Here is a 27,914-nt window from a genome sequence, read left to right as displayed (position 1 = left end):
ATATCTCCAGCAGATCTTTACCCTGATTTTTTTTTTTTTTGTGATTAAACAAAAATCACATAGAGCAATGGCCTTAGGGCTAGAAATAACCAATTTGAGGATTGCCTTAAGGGTCACATTTAGACAGCCTTTATTTTTTCCATTATAACCTAATAACCATAGAAGTTTTATTCAGGGCCAAAGCTCTGTGCTTATGTTAATGTGCCTACAATGTCACTACTCTGACAAATTAGTTCATCAATTATTGTTGTGTGCTACCAGGTTAGTAATTACTTCTACCAAATTATTTTACAGTTTTTACCCTTATTTATTTCTGTAAAAATGGGAACAGTGTAGTTCCTTGCTTTGTGTGAACCTTGCTTTGTGTTTTGTCCCATGTTACCTGACATCCCTTATTTTCTCTGATTGTATATGAGCTGTGTACAAATATAAACACATCCTTACATGCCTGTAAGGTGCTTAAATATGCATATCCCCCTGCAAATCTCAAATGTCACAGGTGTATCATTCTGAAGCTTGGCTGTTGGCACTGCAGGACAGTGTTGCTGTGTCATATTGCTCAGAAGAGCTGCAATCCAAGCAATGCACATTCTAAATGCTCTCTGGAGCCTCTGGAGATCAGGGATGCTCACAAACCAGGAAAAACTTGATGCCTGTGCCTTATCTCACTGAAGATCCGCCCCCAAAAAAGAGGACAAGGTTAACTGGGAAGATATATGGCATCCACTCCCTGTCAAGCCATTTTGGGACACTGAAATAAATGAAGAGTCCATTGTCCTTCCTTTGGCAATGGGCTCCCAGATGATGGCATGTGACCTGACAAAATTAAACTTCTGGCCATTATCCTTTGTGTATCAGAGGATTTACCATCACAGTGAGATCTCAGTGTGTGAGGGCAGCTTCCACTTGGGATACTTTAAAAATATTTAGGAATAATAAACAACAAACTCTGGGTCAGAAGAGTAAGATCCTGCTGGCCTCACCTGCATGTCTGAAGTCCACTGAGCTTTCAGATGAACTTCTTTCCCTCCACTGACTCTGTAAGAGATTTTGGGACTCCTATGTGAGAAAGCCCAACAAGAGCAAGTGAATTTTAAACATAGAATCATAAAATATCCTGAGATGGTCCACAGGGATCATCAAAGTCCAACTCCCGGCCCAGCACAGGACCACCCCCAAGTGACACCATGTGCCTGAGAGCATTGTCCAAACACTTCTTGGATCCTGTCAGGCTGGTGCTGTGACCCCTTCCCTGGGGAGCCTGTTCCAGTGCCCAGCCACCCTCTGGGTGAAGAATCTTTTCCTGATATCCAGCCTAAACCTCCCTGCCACAACTTCAGGCCATTCCCTTGGGTTCTGTTTGCTTGGAGAGAAGAGATCAGTGCCTGCCCCTCCTCTTCCCCTCATAAGGAAGTTGTAACTGCAGTGATGTTTCACCTCAGTCTCCTCCAGGCTGAACAGACCCAGTGCCCTCAGCTGCTCCTCACACAGCTTCCCCTCAAGGGCCTTCACCATCTTCATTGCCCTCCTTTGGACACTCTCTAACAGTTCAATGTCCTTCTTACACTGTGGTACCGAAACTGCCCCCAGCACTCGAGGTGAGGCTGCCCCAGTGCAGAGCAGAGGGGACAATCCCCTCCCTTGCCTGGCTGGTGATGCTGTGCCTGATGTACCCAGGACAGGGTTGGCTCTCCTGGGTGCCAGAGCACATTGCTGACTCTAGTGTCTAAACTTTATTCAATTTAAAGTCAGGAGTGGAAACTTTTCTTATAGAATTTTTTTCACTTTAACTTTGAGCCTACTTCTAGTAATATTACATTTTTCCAGGGAAACTACATGTCCTGGTGGTCCAGCCGAGTGAAAGATTTCATATATTTCAGTTAGTCCATTAGCAGTTTCACCACAGCTGCTTCTATTTTACCTCTAGTCAAGCTACAACATGATGGAAATGTCAAAAGTTCAAATTCTGTTGAGGCTGCAGAATGAGCAAATTCCCAACAGGAAGCTTAAGTCCATTATCTGTAATCAGGCCCTTGAACTTCATGGCTGGCAAACCTTGTTTCAGAGCACTAAGTAATAGCAGCGACTGTTGCCTATTACTGGATCTATTTTTCAATAATTAGAGTGGTAATGAACCATCATGTGGAACTTTTGTCAAACCTTTATAAACAAATCCATATCTAGTGTGTTACAAGATCTTCTGGACATTTAATTTGAATTATTTCAATAGATTTGTGTAATGACACATTATGTGTCTGTCACCTTGGTATTTAGACACATTATATAGTTTAAATACAGACAGATGGTAAATCTGCTGCTCATGATAAACAATATAAACAGCCCCTTTCCAGTGTAATTTGAACTCTAAATAACCCAGAGATGGTCTGTAATTAAGTATATCCTTGACCAAGAAGACATATCTCACATCACATTTCATTATAAATCCCAGAAAAAAACCAATTTGGGAATCTTCTGCCAGCTGAACTTGAACTCATCTCATACACACCCTGCCCACTTCACTCCAGAAAATACTCTGATACTAGCAATAGCAGTAGTAGTAGTAGTAGTATTTAGGTTTCAAATCAAAATTTCCTCAGATGATTTCAGCAGCCATATATCTCTGCCATGAACAGAGGTGTTCTTTAGGCTAGATTGGTCCCAAATTATGTAGGTTTTTTAAACTAATACTTAGTGGCATATCTTCATGTTTGACAGTTCTGGCAATGCGGTTTTTAGAAATGTGTAGAAAAATAATCTATGGGCCTTATCCTTTCACACTTACTTTTGCTGCCTACTAACCTTGCTGCTGAGTAAGGTAACGTATGCTGGGATTAAAGACATCAGGCTCTGATCTCCTCTTTCTAGAGGCTGTACATCTGCTATTCAAAGGAAATCTAGTTTGGTACAATGCATTTCACACTGATGTTTCTTTCTGGCATGAGCTAGAGAATCCAGCAGCCTGTGTTTGTTCATGCTGTGGTTTTTTGATCTTACACTAGTGCTGCTGTTGTGTTTCTGACATAGAGTAGATGAGCCCCTACCATGAACTGGGCAACCTGGGACATGAACACTAAAGAGACAGAGTCGTGATAGAAAGGCTGTTAAAAGTCAGTGACATTTTATTAAAAAGAATTTATTTGTAATAATAGAATTCCTGCATTAGAAGGCTATAAAAGATATTTTCTTAAGCATGAAGTAATTATCCATTTTGAACAAGACTAATATAACTCAGTACCTGCACTGAAATGTTTAGCAATTACTAATCCAGTTCCCTTTTGTTAGCACAGTGTCCCAAAGTCAAATATCGTAGTCAAATTATTTAGAAATAATGAAGCTCCCCTGTTCCCATTGCTCATCCAGATTTGTATAGGATTTAAGCAATCTTTCAGATTAGTATTTCTCTCTCATATTTGAATCTCAGAAATACATTATAATCATAACGGTAATGAAAAAGGCTTAAGGATTATGATAATCAAAGGATGATAATATAATATAATAAGAAGAATGGGTAGATTAAATGCTATCTGTTTTAAAATATGATGCAATATAAAAGTGTGGGTCGTGAGCAATTCTATGCTGTTTAGTAGCGTGTGACTGGATAATGTTTGATAGGAGGGAAGCAACTCACAAACCAAGCAGCAGTTGACCTTTTCTGGTTTTATATTCTTTGTATGTTCAGTTTTGCTCACTTTTTAGGGACTGGCTTTTAAACTTCTTGCTACTAGAGATATCCAGAATATGAAGTTGCTTAGACAAATACCTTTTTTTTCATAATCTACCTTTACTTGATTTGATGTTTATATCCTGACTTACTATGCTGAATTCCCATCATATCCATAGACAACATACCATAAGTATGTATAAGTTTGCCAATTCAAAATTAAGTAGTTATAAACACTGGTGTGGAAGTTAGACAGGATTGTGCCAAATGCACTTATCTGCCTACTTTGAGTGTATGGAGTCTCAGAAGTAGTAAATGGTTTATTTTTCAAATTTTATCAGTCTTGGCATCTAAAAAAAATTATATTTTTTAATGATGTGAATAACATGTCAGAGCATAACTGATCTCTGCAATAAATTCTGAGCTTTCTTCTTGGCTTCTTTCCAGATGTTGTGCTGGCAGATCAGCTGCTTTGATGTGTGATATTCTTTGTAACTCCCATTCAGATCATCGTCAGCTCTTGCCTATAGCTTCTCTTAAGAATTCCTTCTTTCTACAAGTTAGGCTTTTGCAACAGTGAAATTATGCTTTCCAGGAAGAAATCTTGATACCTTAGGAATGTTTTCATATTGGTCCAAAACAATCCCATTAGACTAGGTGTTCACTATTTGGGGGCTTTTGCAGCTGCCCATTACTTAAATTCATTACATGAATGCTCTTGGCATTCATGTAGCCTCTCTCAGGACTGTGATACCCCTTACTTTACTTCAAAAGCCACTCTCAGTGTGTCTTCTATTTTACTAATATGCCAATAATTACCCGGGGGTGCTCTGTCAGCAGGTTACCATAAATTTGAATGCTAATATCTTGGTGTGAGACTTAGACAACTGTCAGTCTGACTGTTTGAGCCATGATTGACTCTCTCACACTTTAGTCAATCAAATTCATGCTTTCTCTCATTCGTGTCCCAGCCTCACCCCTGTCAGCACAATGAAAACACTTGAAGAGGTCTAAGTGGGAGTAGTTGCATTGGCATTTACTGCAGGAATCCTACCAGAATTATTTGAAAGCAATTATGCGAAACATATTGAGAAATGATAGAGAGGGAAAGGAAAGGGAAAGGAAAGGAAAGGAAAGGAAAGGAAAGGAAAGGAAAGGAAAGAGGAAAGGAAAGGGAAAGGAAAAAAAAGGAAAGGAAAGGAAAGGAAAAAAAGGAAAGGAAAGGAAAGGAAAGGAAAGGAAAGGAAAAAGGAAAGGAAAGGAAAGGAAAGGAAAGGAAAGGAAAGGAAAGGAAAGGAAAGGAAAGGAAAGGAAAGGAAAGGAAAGGAAAGGAAAGGAAAGGAAAAGGAAAGGAAAGGAAAGGAAAGGAAAGGAAAGGAAAGGAAAGGAAAGGAAAGAAGATTTCAGTTGGAAGAGAGCTACAGTGATCATCTAGTCCAATTACCTGACTAGTTCAAGGTTGACCAAAAGTCTAAGCATGTTATTAAGGACATTGTCCAAAAGCCTCCTAAACACTGACATCCAAGAGGTATTGACCACTTCTGTAGGAAGCCTCTTCCCATGTTTGACAATCCACTCTGTAAATAAGTACCTCCTAATGTCCAGTCTCTAGACACCTCTAGATGTTGTATTGTGGGAGACTACCTCATTCATGATTACCTATATGAAGTCCACTTTCACCAGTTCTTTTGCACAGATAACAGTTCCTTCTTCATTCACCCTGCAGCATATGAGCAGGCTATTTCATATTTCCATTTCTTTGCTTCTTTTAGTTTATAACTATTTCTCTTATAACTGCTGAATGTTGTGATTTTATTGCTCTCCTTGCTGAAAACTAGTTTATTTCTCTTCAGGTCACCCTTGTGTGAGTGAAGTCTCCAGGAAAAAGGTTGTTGGTGCAGTTGGCTAAGAGCAGTAGTTTCATTTTGCTTGACTGTATTGTTGCTTAGAAATATAGACATTTTTTATTGCTTTAGAGATAGTGTTTGTTTCTTCACGTGCAGTTCTCTGGTATCTACTCAGCTTTAATTTGTTATCTGTCAATGCTGACAATGTAAAACATAAGCTTTGCCCCACTTTTACGCTCAATATCATCAAACTGATTGCCACTTCATCCAGCCTTGCCACTAGCTCATTAGTGATCTCAAACCTTGAAGAAATGCAAGCCTCCACAGATGTTTCCATTCTTTTACATCCCTTCAGAGAACTGCATGTTGCCACCAGCGCTGCTGAAGTGACTGATGGGGCATAGTACCCCAGTGGGAGTTGCAGGAGATATCTATTTTATGATCATGCCTCAAATGGTTACACTCCAACTGCTACATTAGGAAAGACTTGTTGTATAAGAGAGAAATACAGGTTTTAATTCCTCCTTTTTACACCTGCTATGTTAAATACAGTAGTTAGGAAGGTTGAACAACATAAACAATATTGTTCCACTGTGTAAGAGTTACAGTATTTCTATATCAAGTTTAATATGGCTAAGTAGAATATTTGCATATTTCTAGATGGCAATTTGGGCATGTTCTGCACATTTTAATTTCCTCCCATCCCTAGCACTTAAGCACCAGGTACCCATAACCTGTTGTTTCCCATTAAAAAAAAAAAAAAAAAAAAAAAAAAAAAAAAAAAAAAAAAAAAAAAAAAATTGCATTTTTTTATCTTTAAGCCTGTGCTGATAGCTCTCAAAATTGAGCTTTGTTCTTTAGTGACCAGCTGATTATTTCTGTCAATACCAGATCCAAGGAAGGTGGACCATCAGATCCATTTTACATCAACCTATGGAGCTCCTAAATGGTGTAAAGGAAGCCACTCACTTTACTCTTGAGTTGCTCAGTACTGGTGCCCCAATGCATTTATGTGACCACCTGGGCAGCAGCCACAGCAAAGGCAGAGTTCTTTCAGTCCTGGGGCTCCCCTCTGCCAGCTCAGCCTATTCGTGTCACCCCCCACAGTGCAGAGTGGTGTTTCATTCAGATGAAATGTCAAGGCAGAGTGGAAAGGTTGTTCACAAAAAATGACATAATCTACCTGTATTTAAGATCTCATTTTGTGATTGCCCCTATTGGGTTTGGAAGAGTGATGGCAGGTATGGGATTTTTCCTTTCTGACAAAGCACTGAACAGGAAACTCCCTATTTCTTTCTTCATATCTCCCACACCAGGAAGTCTCAAGTGTGGCTGTGTAAGTAGCCCCACACTAGTGTTTCTCCAAATTATATAAACCTCCTTGCTGGCACAGTACTCCTCTTGGGCTGCTCACACACAAAATTGCGGTGGGATAAGCAGCTGAGGGTAAAGACTGGCTGGACATGTCTGGTTCTGTATGTAATCTGAATAAACTCTGTATTTACAGAAACAGAGGAGTCCCAGAGGCACTCACCGATGTGCAGACATCCAAAATAGCTGTATAGGTTAGAAATGCAAGTTCTGCTTTTAGGCATCAGGGAGAGGTTTTTGGCTCTGAAGGGAAGTTCAGAAAACTGATGTAGAAACTCTTTCAGCCAACACTGAGGGGACCCAGGTTGCTGCCTTCGACATCTGTATTAAATAACTCAGCTACTGGATACCTTCTGTTTCCCACCACCCTGTGAATTTGAGAGCGGATTTTTAATACTGTCTCTTTCTTCTCCACCTACAAACAGGCTTTTTTCTCTCCCCAGAGACGTATTTTCTCTCCCTGCTCATTTCAGCATCTTTACTTGTCAGTTTCCACTCATCCACTTTCACCTGAACACCATGGATTTTTCTGTTCCCAATTTTTTTTGTCTTTTTCCACTCCCATGCCACTGCATCACCTTCATTTTTACCCACAATCTGGGAATGTGTTAGATGAACACTTCCAGACCCCCTGCCCACCTGTGCCTGCCTAAGCTTTTAGAGTGTGATGAAAAGGCCATGAAAGTGCACATTCCTGCCCATAGATTCCTCCCTTGTGGCTGCAAGGATCCAGCACAGACATAGCAATGCTTCCCTGTGGGGATGGATCACACCAGGAGTCCAGGTTGGTGTCTTCTCACTTGCTGACTAGTGCCAGAGACCCCTAATGATGGTGTTAATACCTGTAGCCCAAAATAGCCAATCACACATGGAGTAATCAGTAGCTGACTCACACAAGAATTTGGATCCCCTGAAAAATCCAATTCCAGCAATTCAGGGGGAAAACATCCAAACTTGTCTTTAATTTTCCCTGGTTATTACTTTATACCTCAGAGCAATGAACTTTACACGTCAATCGCATCTTGTATTTTTTTTTAATCAAATTTAAATTGTCTTTTGATCTCACCTTTATAAGAAAGGGTAAATAGGAGACTCCAACAGACCACCTTATCTTCCACTAGCTTGCATACGTCTATCTGCCATCCCGTCTCATATTTGTCTTCGACTAATCACTCTTAAATTATTCAGCCCTTTCTCCAATACACAAGTCTTGCCATGCTGTAGCTATTTTGTTTTTCTCTTGATGATTACTTTGTGGTTTTCTTACAGCCTGATGTAATGAGCGTCTTTACTCCTCAGGGCTGTGTGTGTCTGGCTATCATCCTGGTGCCTTTCCTTCCCCGAAATCTTCAGATGATTTTTCTCTCCACTGAAATAGCCTTTTTCACTCAGGTCTACTGTCATCTCAGCAACATACAGACATAGTAAAGCGACTAGCAGACCTTGTTTTCCAGTGCTTGCAAGCACAAAACTGCTGAGACAGAATATGTGAATATTTATGGGAAGAATCTGCATGTGTTACTCACAGGTTTGTTCTTTAGCTGAACAAGAATTGGGTTGGTGAACACTAGGTCAAAGACACAGTTTTAAATGTTCCTGTCAGCCTGTCTTAAAGCCAAATAAAACTTGTACTGAATAAGCAGTGCTTTATTCCTTCTGGCAGGTACATATTAATTATGTTAAAGATCAGTTATTGGAAAAGGTTAATAAAGTATAAATCCCTGAAAGGCTTGAAATTGAACTTAATCTTAGCTTGCAGGAGGCCCTTAGATTTTTAAGATTTATTGAGCCAGCTGTTAAAAACATGAAGATGCTGAGGACTTATTCAGTCCATAGAAAGATTGTATACTCAGTAGGGCCATGAACAATAATTGCTAACAGTACAAAGACAGGTGAAATGTTCCCATGAATGTTGTTATTCTTATCTAGACTAAATAAAATATGGCAACCATAGCTACAGTTTAAAATTTTCTACTTGTTGAGCTACTGTGATTGTCAGACCATAGATAAATATTTTGGCTGTCTACAGCAGAAGGTAAAGTGACATTATGTGGATGTATTGCCATCATGGTCTGACAATACACTACTTTTACACAGGAACAAGGTACATATACTTTTAATACAATGACACGGTAATCAGTAGCACTGGTTGATCCATTACTGGGCATGGAATTAGGATTTCATTATAAAATTCTAAAAAATTACAAAATAAAAATCTTACTCATCTTCATTAATCCACAGTTTAAAAAGGGATTATTTAGTTTGCACATTTAAAAATATCCAGTATTGTCTTATTAAAAATATTCCTTTTCATTCTGGTTCAGAAATTGTTTAAAGTACCAAGTTAACTTTTGTTGTATTTGATTAGCTTTCCTAATAAGTTTCTTTGACTTGTTTCCAGTCTTCTCTTTGCCCGAAAAGATAGCTTTACATAATGATGGGCTGTTTTTCTAAGTAGACCCACTTCAGTTATATTAAAGTAATATTTATTCCAGAAAGAGGTTGTCTGTATTTCCAGGAGGTTACTTTCATTTCACATTAAAATAGTTTGCTTACTCAGATGATTCCAATATATTGCAAATCTAAATGATAAAGGGAGAGAAGGGTTCAAGGTGATTCATCTATTTCATTTCTTCACTCTGGGGTATTGCTTAGCTGATGATACGAAAATCCAAGTTTCAATGCACAGATCAGTTTTAGTGGACTTCTTAAAATGGAAGGCAGTAACTGATGTAGTCATTTTCCACTGTTAGGAAAAAAAATATCAGTAGAGAAGAAGTATTAACACCTGGAGTTTTTTTATTCCACTTCAGTGCCTGGACCGTATTACATATTTTTTGTAGACCTTCTTTCTCTTGTTTGTGCTACTACCATACATTACTATCTTCCTGTTTTTCAACAGCAATAAAAGTCAATTTCACCCTCATCTGTGTTTAACTCTGTGAATTATCTTGATATGTAAACCAGCTTCACTTTCCTACTTCTAAAATACCGTGGTTGTTTTGCATCTTGCAAAAAGATTTAAAAAGGAACCGAAATCACCAACTTGTTTTGCCTGTAATGACAACTAAGGTGACTTCCATCCAGATGGTGTTATATATTTGAAAACACAAAGACCTTTTGGTTGGAGTGACAACAACATCTGCAAAAATCAAACAAGCATCATCCATCCCAAGAATTTCCTGAAGATATCCTGCCAATTACTTTTACTAGTAGGTGACGATTAATCATAACCTGCCTGGCATCTGAGCAGAGATCTGATCCCTGACCAGAAAGAAAAGCTATATTCAGACAGGGCTGAAATCAAACTTTGCCAGGACCCCAAGATCCTGAGCATCATTATTTGTAGAATATGCACAACTCAGATTATCTCATATTGCTTTGGGGGGGTTGTTGTTGATGGTGGGTGTTCAGGGCCTTTTTTTCTCTATAAAATTGGGGCCTTGTAGATATAAGTCCACTCAGCTTCTTGTAGGAGGTACAGAACTCAACTTCCTACCTCACCCAAATTACGTTAGAGATCTTCAGGTGATATAATTTGATGAGTGCTATTAAATTGTTTTTTGGAGGGGAGTTAGAGGCTGAAAATAATGCTCGAGAATATCATTTGAGGGTGAATTCAGGTGACATCAAAAGTCTGAATGTCTCAGAGCAGTCTCTAAAAAGCCAGTTTTCAGATTTTGGGCAATCTTGCACATTCTGACTTTTACTTTGCTGAAATAGTTCTGCTCATCCAATGAGATAATTTACTAAACATGATAACACACATCTTCTTTCTAAATATGGTAATATCATTCATCTCTCTGTCAGAGATGTAGTTACAGGTAAAGATATTGAAAATTCTTGGTTTCTGGGATAAATACTTATGCAAGGTTCATTGTAAGTTCAGGCCATATTTGGACCAAATTTTTTCTGTCACCAATTATGTGGAAATATCCCACTGATTTTATAGTAAGGGAACATTCACAGAACAAAGGAACTGCCACCTGGTAAAAACATTTACAACAAATGTTGTAAAAACAACATTGCCTCTTTTTAATATAACTGTTGCAGCATATTCTATTCATTTTTTTTAATTCTTTGCCCCCCTGAACTGGTAGAGTGGAGCAGTTAATTCCCTTTTTTCAAGACAACAGCAGTTTTCCAGCCAGTTACAACAAATAACCTTTTTTGTCCTATGACCTTTCCCAACAAGTGCTCAAGGAACAGTTGATCCAATTCTACCCTGACTGAAAAACCCCTGTATTAGAGTATTCAGAGCCTTAAAGTCTCTGAATATAGTTCTCTTTTCTTTTAGGGTTTTGGTTTTGGGGGGATTTGGGTTTGTTGTTTGTTTTTTTTTTAGCTAGCCCAAAGAAGCATGAAGTACACCAATGCCCCAATATGTTACTAGGCTGTGCAAAAAAGCTGTGGGTCTAGTAGTCAAATTTGTGTAAACAGACCTTTTCTTTTAGGAATTTGAAAAAGAACAACCTTATTTTCATGTACTGATGTATAGGCCAAACTCCAGTGTCAGTCATCAGGCTTTATCTTAAATGCTTAAATTGCCAATTTATATCAGTTTAGGATAAAGCCCCATTGAATATATTTTTTGTTACCATATTTCTATAGTGTGATGTGCTCAAATGCAGTGGTCCGGAATGTGTGTTGTGTTAACTTTGTGCTGTAGTGTCTGGTTAAAATTCAAAGTACATTTCTACATTGATTAGATTAATCCCTTTGGTCCTCGGCCAGCCAGCTGTAGAGATTATTGAAGGCAAATTGAAGAGAGTTCTGAGAATAGCAATATGACTGGAAGGACTGATATCCAAGGAGATACTAGAAAAACTAAAATGCTGGTCATTCCTCCCTACCACCACTACCACCTCTTAGTGACTCAGAATAGAAAGCTGTTAAGTGTTCTGTGTAGCGATTGTTGCAAACCTCAATTAAAACCTATTTAAACCCCTCAGCAAGTGAGAATAATTGCTCACTGTGCTGCCACAGGCGTGCATGGCCTGTGCCATGGTAAGCAGGACAGAGCCCATGTCAAAGCTGTCTCGTGCCCTTAGTGGAGCTCAGTGTCTCTGTAACAGCACAGAATCATGGTGCTGGGGTTTTTTTTGAAAAGTAACTTTGAAATTGAGGATAATGAACTGTCCTGAGAACTATTCAGAAATGACCACTACAAGCTGTGCCTTTTTCTCTGGGTCATGGATAATAACTCTAGCTCAAGATTAGACCTTAGAAGGACAGCCTAAGGGTAGCTTAGATTTGGTCATACAATTGCCCAGTTAATTTTCCTTTGTGAGTTAATACAGCTGCAGGCTAGATAAAACAACCTCTTGAGATTTTCTGCTTTAGTCTGAGCTTTTGTGGGCATATAGGCCCTACTCATGTCCTAGTTTATTACCTCTCTTTACTGCTCTGTAGCTGGTGCAGACACAGTAATTGATAGCCATTGAAATTTTCTGCCTATTCTTAATAAGAATGTGTGAACTCTGGGTGTTTTCTGTGAATTTATAGCACTACTTTGCTGACCTAGTGATGATCCAAAAATTATTAAATATTACTCATTTTTCTATTCAGATAAAATCAAAGAAAAAAAATCTCAAGATTCATTTAACCTGTATTTTCTTAAAGTATCATTTGTATTTAGAGGAAAAGGATGTTTCAATATATTATGTTCCATTATATTAGCATTAAATGCAGGCAGCAGGCAAAGCTCCTATAAACATATTCTTCCTTTGAAGAATATGAAAAGGTAAGATGATGCAGGTTTGTGTATTAGTTTGAGCATGGGCATGAGATTTGAGCAGATGAGAGATTGTCATTGATTATGTTTTGTAATAGTCATAGAATCACAGAATAGTTTGGGGTTGAAGAGGAGCATCTAGTTCCAGTCCCAGCCCCCTTGTCCAGCCACTGGACAAGGCTGCTCAAAGCTCCATCTAACCTGGCCTTTAACACACCTGGGAAAGGAGCATCCATTCCCAACCTTCTTTCAGTTTAAGGCCATTCCTCCTTGTCCTATCAGTACATGGCTCTTGTAAAAAAATCATCCTGACATTCTTTCTGTAACTTTAGAGATTGTCATGATGGTACATCAGGGTGTTGGGACATGGCACAATATCCAAGTACAGCTTTTGTGTTCCCCCTTTACTTATATAACTGGATTCATGCCCATGACATGCCTATGAATGCTGTAAAATCTCACAACAGCCAAAAAGCTCACACTAGGAAAGATGCATTGGAGAAGTCATTAAAAGTAAAACAATCCCTCGTGATGATTTATGATGCCTCCTTTTCTACCATTATTATTCTCTCAGTCACATTATTAATCTCACAGTTGCCATTAGAAATGCTGATAATTTAGGAATGCCAACCACACCTCCATCAGTAACACAAGCAATCCAGCGTTTCTAACCAAACCTGAGCCCTAAAGCAGCCCAACACTGGCCTTCCTCTGTGAAGTGGGGAACTTGGACTGGCGCATTTTGCGTGAGTCATTTAAGTTTCGAGTAGTTGCATTATAGGCCTTCAGTTACTTGTTTTACGTGTTACTCTTTTAGTGACATTGGACAATACATAAGTGTAATCTGTTACACACATGAGTTCTGGGGTCATCTTTTTTATTGTATTTTTCTTAAAGGGGCCCTGTTGTTAACATGGTGCCTGTCAAAAAGTCTTTTGCCAGTTTAATAAGCGCAAACCTTTTGTGTAATCTCAGGGGTTTCTTGAATGGTACTAGGTGAAACGTCTGAAGTGAAAGAATTAATTATTTGAAATTTAATTTGAAATTAAGTGTTCAAAAGTGAACAATGCAAAAGCTGCTGAGAGGATTTGAAATCTCACACTAGAGTTAATGAGGGAGAATGTTATCTGCAAGGATAAAAATCTGAGATATATTTCTAAAGGGTGAATAAAATCATCATCATGGCTGAAGAGAGGCTTGATGTTTTGGAAGATCATACATAAGATATTAGCTTAGAAAAAAACAAAGGGGTAAATGTACATCAGAAACCTCTGTCTTTTAGTAAGTCATTAAAGAGAATTTTGGAAATATACTGCCCATTACTCAATCTCACATCTGAGTTTTTTCTGGTGCTTTACAGAAAGACAGTTAAAAGCCCATTAAATTAATTGAAATGCTGTTTTCCTACTTTTGCCACTAAAAGATAAAATATAGGAAAATAGTGATAGAAGTGTGGGCAAGCCTTCTTAAAATATAGAAATACCACAGAGACTTGAGCTACATTCACATGAAATATGAAAGGAAGTTCAGAATAATATTTTTCTCTTTTGGTTTGAAAAAGGGCAAATGCCCTCTGACTCATATTGTATAAAAGTATGGCACAGAGAAAAATCATAATATACTTAACTTTTCATTTTTTCCAGGGTATGTATAGATAAGAAAATCAAGCAGTTTTAACATACTCAGAAGTGACTTTCAACCATTGCAAACTTTTCTTAGGACTCTGATTTCATTCCAAGAAGGGTTTATTTTGATTTATTTTACACCTGTGCCTAACAAGTTAAACTACACTGAAATAATGTACCTGCCTGCCCTCCCTGCCTCCTAGGGTAACACAGCCAGGAAGGGCTGCCTTAGGCAATGGACACGTTCTTTCCTTCCCTATTTCCGGCTGAAGAGTTAGGGATGGAATTTTGGTGGGAGTTGTGCGTGTGAAGAGTGAAGAAAATGAAAGAGCAAAGTGTGAAATAAACACCACCAGCCTAGGAAGATTCTCTTCCCTTCAGCTGTTTTTCAAGCAGGTTCCAGTGCATTTTCTGCTCTCCTTTTTCCTCCACCTTTCTTCCCTTTCGGGAGAACCTTATCCCTGCCCTCCAGATAGAAGGGCATACACAAGTGGATAACTCCTTTGGACCAGTGCTTTTAAAAATGGAAAAGAGAACTATGTTACTTTCAGCTTCTTCATCTCTCGTGTTCAGAAGGGACCAGAGACCCGCAGTGGGGCAGAGGGCTTCCAGCAGTGCAGGGCAGAGGATGTGTTCTGCTGGCAAGACTGAATTGATTCGAATTTTTTTTGCAGGGAAGGGACCTTCATAAAACTCTATGTTATTAAAACAAACAAACAAAAAAAAAAAAAAAAAAAAAAAAAAAAAAAAAAAAACTGTCAGAGCTCTGGAACAAGTAGGAATAAGGCCAGGAGCAAGTCACTGCATTTTTTAAAACATTGTCCTATTAGAAGTGGTGAAGGGTGACCAAAACCCCCAGTAAGTACTTTAATAATTTCTGGACCAAATGCATAATTTCCAATATTTGGGTGACCTTATTCTTTTTTAAGTTCTAAGAATGATTTTCAGGTGCATACACTGCTCTTCTAATGATCTCTAATGTGCTGCTAGCCAGTCACCGCTAAATTAAAATGGCTGTTCCATTGCTACTCTGCTCAGAGCCACTGGGACAAGTCAAGATCACCCTGCTACCGTATTAGTCACCAGGGACACTGCTTCTTCAGCACAGTCTGTATTGCTCAAGACATTCCAGCACCTTCTATGTTAGCCTTGGATCCAATAAACACAACTAAATATAGAAAGAAGTTGGCTTTAGGTGGGTATATGTGTGCTAAGTGTCTATGCTGGCAGTATAGTCAATCAAGATCTAGGGTTTAGTTCAGCAGAGTACAGAGAGGTGCCAGTCCCTGTTACATGATATTCCCTGCTCCCCAGTCACTTCTCCTGAAGAGTACAGGAGTACAGCTTTTCCAGGTCCAAGAACATAGCTGCCAGATCCAAGGGATATCTCAGATACCTTAAGGCATCTCAAATGGCACTGGACAAATAAATTTGGGCAGCCCTTCTTGTGCCAAGCCCAGAGTGTGAGGCAGCTGAGCAACCAGCAGAAGCCTTCCTGAGGATTAGCTGCACCTCTCTCAGCTGACGTGATTACCTTGTGCTGCTCGGGGAATTTAGACACCTGCTTCGCATACAGACACCTAAATATCTTCATGTGGAGTTCAATCCAATTCCATCTATTTTTCTGATCTCTGTTGGAATTTGTGATGTCTTTAACTTTTCCTAGTCAGTTTTCTTGTTTCTGAATTCTCATCCAGACCTCCTGCATCTGGTTGTTGTGAGCTTGAGATTTGCACTGTGCAAAGACATCTTGTCCACTTCTGGCTCTTCTTCATCTCTGAATTTGCTGGATTTAGAAGAAAATCCAGCATTTTTTGTAGCCAGTTATGTAGTAGCCACCTGTGATCCACATATGTAATAGTGAAAGACATCTTAAAATGTCAGAGCATAAGACAGGCAGGTCAGCCTAGGCCAACACACGACATCAAACAGTGACACCAGCCAACAGTGAACAGACAGGGAGGATTGCACAAGCAGGGCAAACACACAGTGATATTTCTCTACAGTAGTTTCTCAGCCCCCAACATCCTGCTACTTGAAGACATCCCTAGCCAGAAATGGACTTTTGGCATTCATCAGCCCAGGATTAAATCTCCCAGAAGACCATCCAGCTGGCTTTAAACCTATGTAGATTTCTAGCCCCTTGTGACAAAAAGTTTCCACAGTTTAGCAGGACAGTTCTTAAACCACAGAAACAGGTTTTCTGTACCCTTGGAATTGTAATAAGAGGAGAAAGGCATCCATAAGTGAGTTCAGAGAAACCCAGTATGTTTGTAGGCAATGTAGGGGTGTTTGGACCTCATCTCCCTTTGGTAGCAGAGCAGAATGAACAAAGGCTGCTGTACTGCAGCAGACTAAGGAAACAGTCTCCTGCATGTAGGCACAGTCAGTATCTCTCACTGCTTGCCTGTGGAGGTGGGGTGCTTCACTTTCTGGGTCATTCTTGTAGGAGCTATGCTAGGGACAAGATGTATGTTTCAACCCAACACAAAAGAAGTTAAACTCATATCAACAAGACCCTGCTTTCAATTATTCATCAACAAACATGGGTTTAGATTATAATTGCATAGAAACATACAAACACCACAACACCCTAAGATTAAAATAAAGTATTTCTTACAAGGGCTCTTTAAGCTTTTAAAGTTTGCCAGGGAATTAATCACGAGGTGAGGAAGAACAGAGCTTGTTCTGTGCTTTTCTACTCCGTGGATAACAGCATGTCTACCCCAATCATTGTAAAAGGACATTATGCCTTCTCACAGCATCCGTGTGCCATCACTCTGCTGCTTCTCCTCCTCTCCCCTTAAATGCTGTTCTGACTCTGAGGACAGCTGGCTGATTAGTTCATGCACACCAACGTCGCTCTCACAGTTTGAATCTGTGACCTGAAGAAATAAATCCTAACACTTGCTGAGTTCAACTAACTTTCCAGGCTTCCAGCTAAAGGAATGCTTCTGAGTACCCAGTGCAGCATTTATTCCCTTCCAGGAAATGGTACATCAGGGGAGTTGTGTCCAGTAACTACATTCCTCAGACACAGAGTGTCTGTTCTCATAGCAATTACTACTGTGTGTGTATGTCTGATTCTACCAGACTCTCACCTCTGGGCCTGCCCTATTCTTTTCTTACCTTAGTTTTCTTTTTTGTCGTTGCACAGAAAAGTTGTTATTGAAAGATAGATAAAGGGAAAAACTTCTAATCCATCTACTGATTTGTACCGTTCGCTACATAAGGTTTCAAAGCTCCTACATGAGGTTTCTTCAACACTGCTCCTTTTATCCAAATGCTTTGAAAATTGCTACCCTCACTTTTCACCCTGGAGACTCATTAGGTAGTTTTTGACACCAGCCCTGATCTCACATCCCTATCTCAAACAGGAATTTCTGTGCTTTGGATTCCCATCCACTATGGTAGTCTCTCTTTTGTCGTTCTCATCCAGCTCTTGTAGATTTATGTACTATTTACTAATACTTGGACATTAATGCTTTCTGTGATGTATTTCTTTCAGACATCATTGTTCTCATCGCTTCAATAGCAGTTGTTTCTGCAAAAACTCAAGGTAACATTTTTGCAACATCAGCACTGAGAAGTCTTCGTTTCCTACAGATCCTTCGTATGGTGCGCATGGACCGAAGAGGAGGCACTTGGAAATTATTAGGTTCTGTAGTTTATGCACATAGCAAGGTATGTAATTCTAGACACTAATTTTGTCTGGTTGATATCTTCACTTGATGTGATTCAACAGAAGACGAAGGAAATAAGCATTAATCAGTTTTGAGCAGAATACCCCAATTTTTCTGAAGTAACATCAATTGTAATATGAACTAACACAGATGCACCAGGCCATGTTTAATGCTAACAGTTTTTAGAGATCTTGAAAATGTCGTCCTTGATGTGCAGCTATAATTTGTTATATGTTGGGGATGTTGCTGAAGCACTAAACCATAAGAGTAGATCTTGTCCACTTTCAGAGAAAATTTGCGTCCATAGGGTAGCACTGGACTTATAACTGCACAAATGCCAAAAAACCATATATACAGGTATTTTCATAATGTCTTCTTGAAATGTCATTCTATTCGGTCCATAAAATGGGAATTGATCTCTGCTGTCTTTTATTTAGGAATTAATCACAGCCTGGTACATAGGATTTTTAGTACTCATCTTTTCATCTTTCCTGGTTTATTTGGTGGAAAAAGATGCGAATACTGAATTCTCCACATATGCAGATGCTCTCTGGTGGGGCACAGTAAGTACAGAAAAATAACATGGACTCTTTAACCAGTATGCTAATATGCTTTGAATTTCACCCACTGAGGATTTTAACTTAGTGTGCTGTTAAGTGAATTGTTTTCACTCACAAAAAACTGCTTTGAGGAGCCTTCCTCCTTCAGCTATTCATTTGCACATCAACAGATTATTTCAATCCATCCTGCAGAACAGCTATTCATGTGTTTCTGCTGCAAACCAGACCACTAAACCTTCAAGAGAAGAAAGCATTGTACTATTTAACCCATAGCCCTTCAGTAATGTAGTTTTTAATATGGCCCCACAAAGAGCTGTTTTGATACAAACCAGAGGGCTGTAAGTGTCAGTTCAGGAAGAGGAAATAGTGTCAGAAAAAAAGAGAGACAAAATCTTACATCAGCTTTGGCATGAGAGTATCGTCAGTGCCTTTTAAAAGATGTTGTTTCTCCTTCCTCTGTACCTTGAGGACAAAGACCAAGAATAAATATGTCAATTCTGGTTCAACAGTGTTATTTTTTTACAGGTATAAAAGCCCTGATTTACTTGAGATCGTGGTTAACTATCAAATCAATTGTTTTTATTTTGTTGAAATCTGTGGGATCCGAGTACATGCCTGACTACTTTTCTGAAGGAGGATATATGAATATGGTTAAAGAAACTAGGCTTTCAATGAACAGCAAAAGGATAAGTTTGAAGTTTTGATCTTTTTTTTTTTTTTTAATGGCATAATGTGTAGGGGTTTTTGCTTAAAAATTTCCTATAGTGATCCAGATTTCTCCACCGTGTGAGAATTACTTAGGCAGCTTAAGAAATCTGCCTCAACAAAGCCCAAGGCAGCTATTGTCAGGCAATGTAAAATTGCTCTTCTGTTCCTTCTGATGCGGTAGAACACACAGTGTGTGCTCTGGCAGTGTCTGGGTAGTGAAACAATACCTGGGAGATCATTAATGCTGACAATAATATAGAGCACTCCTTATTTTCCTTGGAATAAGTGTGAGACCTGAGCCAGCCTCTGCCACCTTTCCTTATCAGAGGGATGAAAAATGAAGCTTTTTCACCTCAGACCTTTTCCTGATAGGATATCATCTAGATTTGGTGGTATCTTCAGACTCAGAGCATGCACACAGGGACTGTGCAAAAGCCCTTTCCAGAATGTCTTAAATTATTGAAAATATTTGTAAGAGGTTTTGTCTGCATTTTGAGCTAAGGTCAAGGTCACCTACTATTATTAGGGGTAGTTAGTGTATTTGAAATTTGTTCATCTAAGGGCTAGTCTTTTGCTGCATGTGTTCCCTCGAGACTATATTTCTATGTTATCATTGCAAAAAAATTTTGAGCCTGGAAAACCAGACCTAATGAGTATTGTGCGTACATTTACAAATATCCAGAAATATATTTTGCTGAAACTTGTTGCTTTAGAGCATCAAGGCAGATCACTGATAAAACACGTATTTTATCCTGTAGTACAAACACACATAAAATTCATATTGGCTAAAGTCATGAGAGAAGGTTTTGCATTCAGTTGCATCACTGTGGTTTGTTTCCCGTTTCTTCAAATGCTGAGTTCTGGGTTTGCCTTAAAGATTTCTAACCTTCCTGTACTGACACAGTTGTGAAGCTTCTGGCACTGGATGCTGATGTCCTCACTGTTGAGTACCCCAGCTTTGGCAGCCTAAAAACACCATGGCCCCCATAGGGTGGCAGTGGGGCTGTGGTCCTGCAAGAGGCCCTCCTGTGGCTGTGCATGTTCTTGGGAATGGATCTTTTCAGATGTTTGATTTCCCAGGGAACACCCTCTACCTATCTGCAAGGCTCTGTGTGCCTTTTAGCACTGCACAGGCAGGGAGTCCAGGCTGAGCAGAGGATTGTACCCACCTGCCAGCTGGAATGGGGAAACATATGCACAAGGAATGAGAAAGTCCCAGCAAACTCAGAGCTCCACTCTGGCATCTGACTGAGACTTGTGTTAAATCCAGATCCTTCTCCCTGAGCAGCTGTAGCAGCAGGAACAAGACCTTTATTTTAGAAGTTGCTTCTCCACTACCTGCTGACTGCTATTTTTTGAGGAAAAACCCTGCTAGGAAATAATCATTGTATAAAGTGGTGCTTAAAGTATTTTGTACACTATGAAGTGAAAGTGCGTGACTCAGAGGTTATATAAGTAGTGCAACTGAGAAAGTCAGGAATCTTGTCTTGATTTCAGCAGGGAAAACAACAACCTTTATTTAAAAATCTGAAAACAATAGATATTGTATATTTCTATATAATTTCTTCTTTCCCCAGTGTATGACATTAATACATTTAAGTTTTTAGTGCACTTAAGCAAGTGCACAAAGTTACTAGAAATCAGTGTTCCCCCTTACCTGTTATCTTTGCCATTTTAATAATAGTTTTTTTGGGGGGGGGGGGGTTGTGGGTTTTTTTTTTTTTACAATATGTAAAACAGTATGTGGGAAATGCATAATGTGCTTCTTAGTCATGGTTGTTTTTACTGCCAGAGTAACCCACATGCAGATTTTTGAAAAGGACAGATTGTATGGCATTTTAGGGGAAATCAATGCTTAGTCTCATTGGTTTGTTTACTTGCAAAAGTTGCTCTGACTTAAACCACAGATTATCTAGCAAACTCTGGACTGAATTTTGTCATGGCAGAGGTACAAGAAAGAAAGGGCTGCATCAAAGTCAGGCAAAATAGTCACCCTAAATACCAGTCTTTTAGAGGCACTTATGCTTCTCCTTACAGGATCAGCACTAGCATGCTGCAATTAACCTATGCATTAATTCAGATTATTTGAGGACCATACACTGCTATGGTTATTTCACTGACTCCATTTCTGAAACCCGTATTTATATACAGAAATGAAAGGCAGGATATGGCATCCAAATTTACATATGAATACTCCACTGTATTTGCAATTTCATGCTGTACTGTGCAACCTGCTATTGAATCATCATGTTAATATTACTATTGTGAATATTCTTATGGTTGAGGTCCCCACAGTGTTGCCTAAGACAGCAGCACAAAATGGTGAGTGTTATATGAAGAGCTCAAGTTCAGAAGAGCTCAAGTTCAGAATTTGCTTTGGTAGAGAAGATAAATTCATTTAACAGAAGAAAAATAATAAAAGTATATGGGAACAGAAGTTCAGTTTAAAAACCTAAGTATTTCAAAACCAAACCATGCAAGATCTTCTGAGATATACTGATGTTAACTAGAACTGTGGATACTTATAATGACATTTAGTTTGTACAGTAATTAGCTTTAGCTGAAAATGTAAGGCAGCTGAAGTTTCTGTCCCTCTTACACATTTGACAGAATTTCTCTTAATAAGTTTTTATTTCCTAGTAGTACCCAATAGTGTCAGTTGGATACAGAATGACTCTGGCACTCCACAGTGACCTGTTAGGGAACAAAGCATATTACAATGAATTTTGTTGACACAATGACTAGCTCAAATGAGTTAACATCGATGAAATTTTTCACATTGGTGTAATGATAGCATGAGCAAACTATTTTTTTTCAGTTAAGTTATGTCAGGTAACAATTCAAAAGGTAAGTACTGCTAGGAGAACATAAAATGACATCAGAAAGACATATTAGGGTAGAGAATGGCCTCCTGAGTTTTATCTCATCTAATTGAAGTAATCTAAGTTATATCATCATGTTCATTATTATATTACCTCATTTATAGTAGCATATTTATTAGCTCAGCAATGAGATAACAGATGTTCTATCATCATTGTGAGTTTTGAGCCTGGCCAGGTGACACTGCCTATTTTGGCCAGTCTGTCCAGACCCCACATTTATGGAAGTAACCAAAATGGAGTGGTTTGCATCTGGTGTAAAAGACAGGACTCAGCTAGCTCATTGAGCCGTGCAGGAGTGTGATTCAGCTGCTTAAACATAGGCATACAGTACCATCAAAGATCTGTTGGACAGTCTGCTGCCTCTCCTGTGGGTGGTCCCTGTTGAGACACTCTAGTACATCTCTGGTGGCACTAGACTTTTTGTTTTTTTCAGACAAACCCAAGCCCTACATTTTAGGATAAGATGAGTTACCTTTGAACTTTGGTCTCCTCTCTTACCCACACAATTCTCACCGTAACTTCTGTCTGCTTCTCGCATGATTATCAGTGATGTCTGGAAATTTCTTATGTTGTCATGTTTTCACATCCAGTCGTTTTCCACACTCTTCTTGGTTAATTTAATCTCAGCATTATGCCAGTCAGGGCCTGGCCAATGGTTTAGTCATTCACTAGCAGCACTTACAAAGATGCAATGGATTATTCCCAAACTCGACCCTGAAGTTGTCCAGAAAAACATTTTCTTAGCTGTGTGGTGAAAGTAATGTAAAATGAAGATAAAATCCCTGTGCTCAGTGTTGTGTAAGACACTACACCATGGTGCTGACACCTATACACCCCGTAAAGACCATCCTGAGATAAAATAGCTCAAAATGAGCAAGAAGCCACTGATGTTCTTAATCATAGACTGATACCTTTAAGTCCTTAATACCTAGAAGAATTGAGGGAAAGGCTTTAATAGGGTCTTGTTATTTTCTTTGGAGAAATTACAGAGATAAACTCTGTGTGACTGCTCTGGGTTTTGGATTGCTCTCATATGTCAGGCCACAAAGGTTCAAGTTTATCTCTGACTTCTTTGGAATACAGTTTGGTGGCAATATCATTAATATGCAGATGATGCTTGGTTCTGTTTCCCTCTCATCAGCCCAGACAGGAGATATCTCTGTAGTTTCCAGCGACTGGCAGAGACAGGGAGCTGAATGGAAGCCAAGAAAGTGGTCTCATTCCAGAGCTCCAAACTGCTTTGCAATAACTGGCCTGGAAACAAATTTTGAGGAACTTTTATTCAGGGATTCATTTGTTCAAGTGTTTCATTCCTCTTGGGTTCTTAATAGCCTAAAACTGTTCTGCAGTTGCCCCCTGATGTGAAGAGCTGTGATCATCTTCTTCAGCAAACAAATCAAGCCCCTCTCCCAGGCCAAGACCATGGCTGCACCAGCTCATCTCTGCCAGAAAAGAGAGAGTTGCATTCTCATGTTCCCTCCTCCTTCTTACTCCATCTCAGTCTCTTGCTGCCTCATGCAGGCTCTGGAGCTTGTTAGGCTCGTCTGTGAGCTGACACAACGGACCAAAGCAGCAGAAACAAACCATGCAGAAATGTGGATCATTTTCTGTCCCTTCCTGGGTGGCATTGGTTTGCCAAAGAGTCCAGAAAAGGCTCAGAAGAGGAGATGGGGCAGGAAAATGAAGAGGCACAAGGAAGAGTGAGACATGATAGGCATGCAAGGTGGTGTGTCTGTGACCAGGCTAGTGTTACAAAACTTGAGACTTGATAACCACTTGAAATTTCAGCTGCAGCCTGAATTCATCTCTCTTTCTTAGTCTCTGTGGCTTTCTCAGGGTAAATTACACTCGCAGCTTGTTCCCAACAATGGGAGCAATTAAAAGCACTGTTTACTATCTACAGAATCCTAAATAGTTGAAATCTAATTACTTCCAAAAGACTTTCCTTCTTTTGTCCTGTGGTGACCCTGACATTAAATAGAATTATTTTGGCCGTCTTGCCTAGGAATGAACTTTGAGGAAGCTGGAAGCAAAATAATGTCTCTAGAAGGCAATTTCCTGAAGAATCTGTTGCTGCCAGAATATTTTCTAAGCCTGAACTTGCCCACATTTGGTACACGATGTAAAATAATTCTCCATGCACATGTTCTCCCTAATAACAGGCCCCGGAGTCCTTGGCATTCAGCCTACTGTTGTCTATCTTTGTCCTTTAACATCGTGTGCCGTTGCCTGAGCACGCGCCCCGCAGCCTCCCAGCCGGCCCTCGGGAATCCTCCGCTCTGCGCACACCTCCTCCAGCTGCCCGCACCAGGCAGCTGCATGGGTCTGAACTCTGTGAAAGCACACAGACACAACTCTTCTGCCAGTCCAGTCCCCAGGCATGGGATTGGTGTGCTTCCTGGGACACAAGTAGCCTGGAGGGCAATTCCTTGGGTCAGGGAAGGCCTTCAGACTCATCTTTTGCCTACAAGATGTGCTCAGTGAGCCCCAATGAATGCACCACTATCTCAGTTGCCCATGGCCGGTGGTCAATGAGCCCTCTCACCTGCGCTAAAACCTGATTCCCCTTTCTCTTTGACCTGTCCACAGGTAGGTCTGAGCTAACATGGTCCAACAGCCCAAGGTACCTCTGCATCTGCTGCTGGTAGGAACCTTTGGACCTTCACATCAGGAATGATATAGGTGTATCTGAGCCTCTCAGCAGGAAGGGGAAAGGAGCAGAAACTTTAAGTAAAGTTCCCCCCCAGCTTTTGACGAGTGTTTTTTGTGTTTCAGATGATAATTCACTTCAAATTGTGCTGATAGGTTTGCAGAAACTGCAGCTGCTTCTTGCAATTCCTTTGACTTTATATCACCTGCAAGCACCATCTTCTTCCCTCCTATATTTTTCCAGTATTATCTCCATGTAATTTGTATCTTTTTAGTTAGACAAATACATACAGCTATATTTTCCTGCAGAAAATAGGTGAAACACCTTCACATCTATGGAAAGGAACAATTTTTCTGCCCAACTTATATAATTTCCTACCATTTGCCTCAAATTTGAGATCAAGATAATTTTTCAGTATTTTTAAACTTACTGCTTATTTAGGTGCTTTTCTCACATTTATTATTTATTTCAGTTTTATTTAGTCTTAAACAGTATTACATTTTCAGAGAAAAGTGTCAATGTTAGTATATTTATGTTCATTTTTTTTAGAAACAGCTATATGTTTCAGATGTCTTGGATCAATTAGTGGAAATGCTGCTTCATGCAATGTAAATAATCTGCAACTGATTTGTCAGTGACTTCTAGTAAACCACGCTGTTCATTCATTTCTTTTTAGATCACATTGACAACCATTGGCTATGGAGACAAAACTCCTCTTACTTGGCTTGGAAGGTTGCTTTCTGCAGGATTTGCTCTACTTGGTATTTCTTTCTTTGCACTACCTGCTGTGAGTATGCCTATAAACTTCATAAAAATCGTAGAAACTCCTGTAGGTCCTGCTGCTGTTGTGATACAAAAAGCTGAAGGAAGCTGTCTACATGAGGAACAACAGTTTAAGGCGTTTTGGTCTGCAACAACACCAGTGAAGTCCTATTCAAAATCCACAGAAAAGGCTTGGTGACCTTGCTTTAGATTTGGGAAGTTTCCCTGGTATGGACAAAACTGGGAAATAACCCTAAATTAGGTTACATACTATAGTATAAAGTTGAAAATCATTCCTTTTGTTATGAATTGCGACTTATATATTAATACTTTTCTTTCAAATTTTTCAAAACAAAACAAAAATAAAAACATATTATATGTTTTTCTAACTTAGATTATAGTGAAAAAAGATTAGGTATCTCTAATGACTTGTTTCATGTGGTCATGTTCAAGCTACCAACAGAGAGTAGTAGAAGGTCTTAAATCAGCTAATAGTTAATGTTGTTGAATGCAAAAGATGAAACGATCATTTTCTGTGAATAATCGTAAATAAACATTAGTTTATTTATGTTGCTTCAATCAATGTTCAAGAGACTAATGGAAGTGAGAATTGTCTAATGACTAAAATATAGTGTAGCTAGTGTAGCTTCAGAAATAAATTCACATTTTTTGTAAGTGAATCTTTTTTTTTAATTAGTTTTGAATAAGCATGAAATGAGAAGTGGCATTTGTATTTTTTGTATTGTCTCCAGTGCTATGTCCTTTGATATTTTAACACTCATACACATTATCTATAGATCACTATAAAACATGGATGTTATAATACTTCATTTGTTTTCAACCATATAGATAAACCAAGATTAAAAATCAGCATTTATCAACAGCATTAAATCATTTGGTGCAGTGCATTTATTTTTTGCTCTAGCTACAAAGAGTATTTCAGTATCTTTGACATACTATAATGCATTATAATTATAACCCATTACCTGTTTGTGAATCCTTGACATTTATTGACATCTACTGTAATTAATTCCTTTTGTCACTTAGTCACCACTAACAAGAAAGATAGTCTTAGCAGCACTACAATGAGAAGATGAATACCCTTACATATTAGAGATGCCACAACTTTTGCTCCTCATGTCATATCTATGTACAGATACTAGTTTTCCTCATAAATACTTCTGTGCTGAATCTGTCTGTAAAACAAGAGGTATGTAGGAAACTTTCGCACTTCTTATAGTATTTTATCCTGACTAAAAATCAAGTGGAGTATTATATTCCTTATAATACAGACATGTCCAGCAAAACTATTACATTCCTTGCGAGTCAAGAAGGAAAACATCCTCAGTCCTTGGATCTATTCAGTTAGAATCAAATCTATCTTACTCAAAGGTAAAAGGTTAAAAGAGGAGAAGTTTCATAATCAGCTTTTTCATAGCCTCTCGAATGAACAATGGGCATTATTTAATGGGAAAGATCAAGAAGAAATGGATTTTCTAACTTTTCTAAAATCAAAAGTTATAATAAGTACTGCAGATGTGGACTTTGATGTATATATATATATCTGGCATGTCTATCAGTCATTTCCTCATTCCTGACTCAAGCTCATCTGAATATCCCTGCTTGATTTTGTAAATACATATCTATTTCTATGGCCTTGGTAGTTGCAGGAACATAGTGTAGCACAAATCCAGGCAATGGGTGGGATGCGTGGTCATTGGTAGCCATAGATGTTATGTAAAGAATCTCCTACTTCACCAGGGAAAGGGCAACTGCTTCTGTGCTTTCTACTGTCATATACTGGTCATAAATGTATTATCTGAAGCAACTATATGGTTTAACATCTTCACAAAATCTTTGTAATGGATGATGTATATTCATTCAAAGACTACCTACACATTGATAAAATGATATTGCAGGGCATCCTTGGCTCAGGATTTGCATTGAAAGTGCAGGAACAGCATCGTCAGAAACACTTTGAGAAAAGAAGGAACCCAGCTGCAAGTCTAATTCAGGTAAATATGAAATCACCAAAAGGATAATCACAGGTGACTTAAAGTACATTGGAACAAGTTTTATTATTTTTGTTTGGAAAGTTTTGTGGAAATAATATTTAACAGATTGGTTAGTTTCATTAGATAACTATGTTCAGTGACTGCTACGTGTTGCCATGTGTAAAGACTCACAGATACATTTAGGTTGGAAAAAAACTTTAAGATCATCAAGACAAACTGTATATAGCATTTTTGTGTGTAGTTTTTGTCCTTCTATCCATGTTAAGAAGCAGAGACAAGGATGCCAAATGCATGCCTGAAGCCAGAAAGCTATTTGGAAAAAGAAAATTGATCCCTAGACAATCCAACTGACAGCACAGCGCTCTTGCCTATATTAAACTACTTTTCATCTACTACAGGGTTTAGAGTATTTCAGT

At 38.9% G+C, this 27,914-nt stretch overlaps 1 protein-coding gene across 2 annotated transcripts in view; it reads left to right on the top strand.

Annotated features, from left to right (window-relative positions):
- The window catches only part of KCNQ5 (potassium voltage-gated channel subfamily Q member 5), a 280,375-nt gene that overhangs the window by 215,326 nt on the left and 37,135 nt on the right, over nt 1–27,914 (top strand). For both annotated transcript variants that reach the window (XM_040060318.2, XM_040060317.2), the window contains exons 4-7: nt 17,747–17,922; nt 18,359–18,484; nt 25,398–25,508; nt 27,403–27,498. In XM_040060318.2, coding sequence (XP_039916252.1) covers nt 17,747–17,922; nt 18,359–18,484; nt 25,398–25,508; nt 27,403–27,498 — 509 coding nt within the window. The remainder of the gene's footprint in view (nt 1–17,746; nt 17,923–18,358; nt 18,485–25,397; nt 25,509–27,402; nt 27,499–27,914) is intronic.

This window comes from Hirundo rustica, chromosome 3, assembly GCF_015227805.2.
Source record: "Hirundo rustica isolate bHirRus1 chromosome 3, bHirRus1.pri.v3, whole genome shotgun sequence".
Classification (NCBI taxonomy): domain Eukaryota; kingdom Metazoa; phylum Chordata; class Aves; order Passeriformes; family Hirundinidae; genus Hirundo; species Hirundo rustica.
Note: the sequence above shows the minus strand (reverse complement) of the source record. Positions and strands in the feature narration are given on the sequence as shown.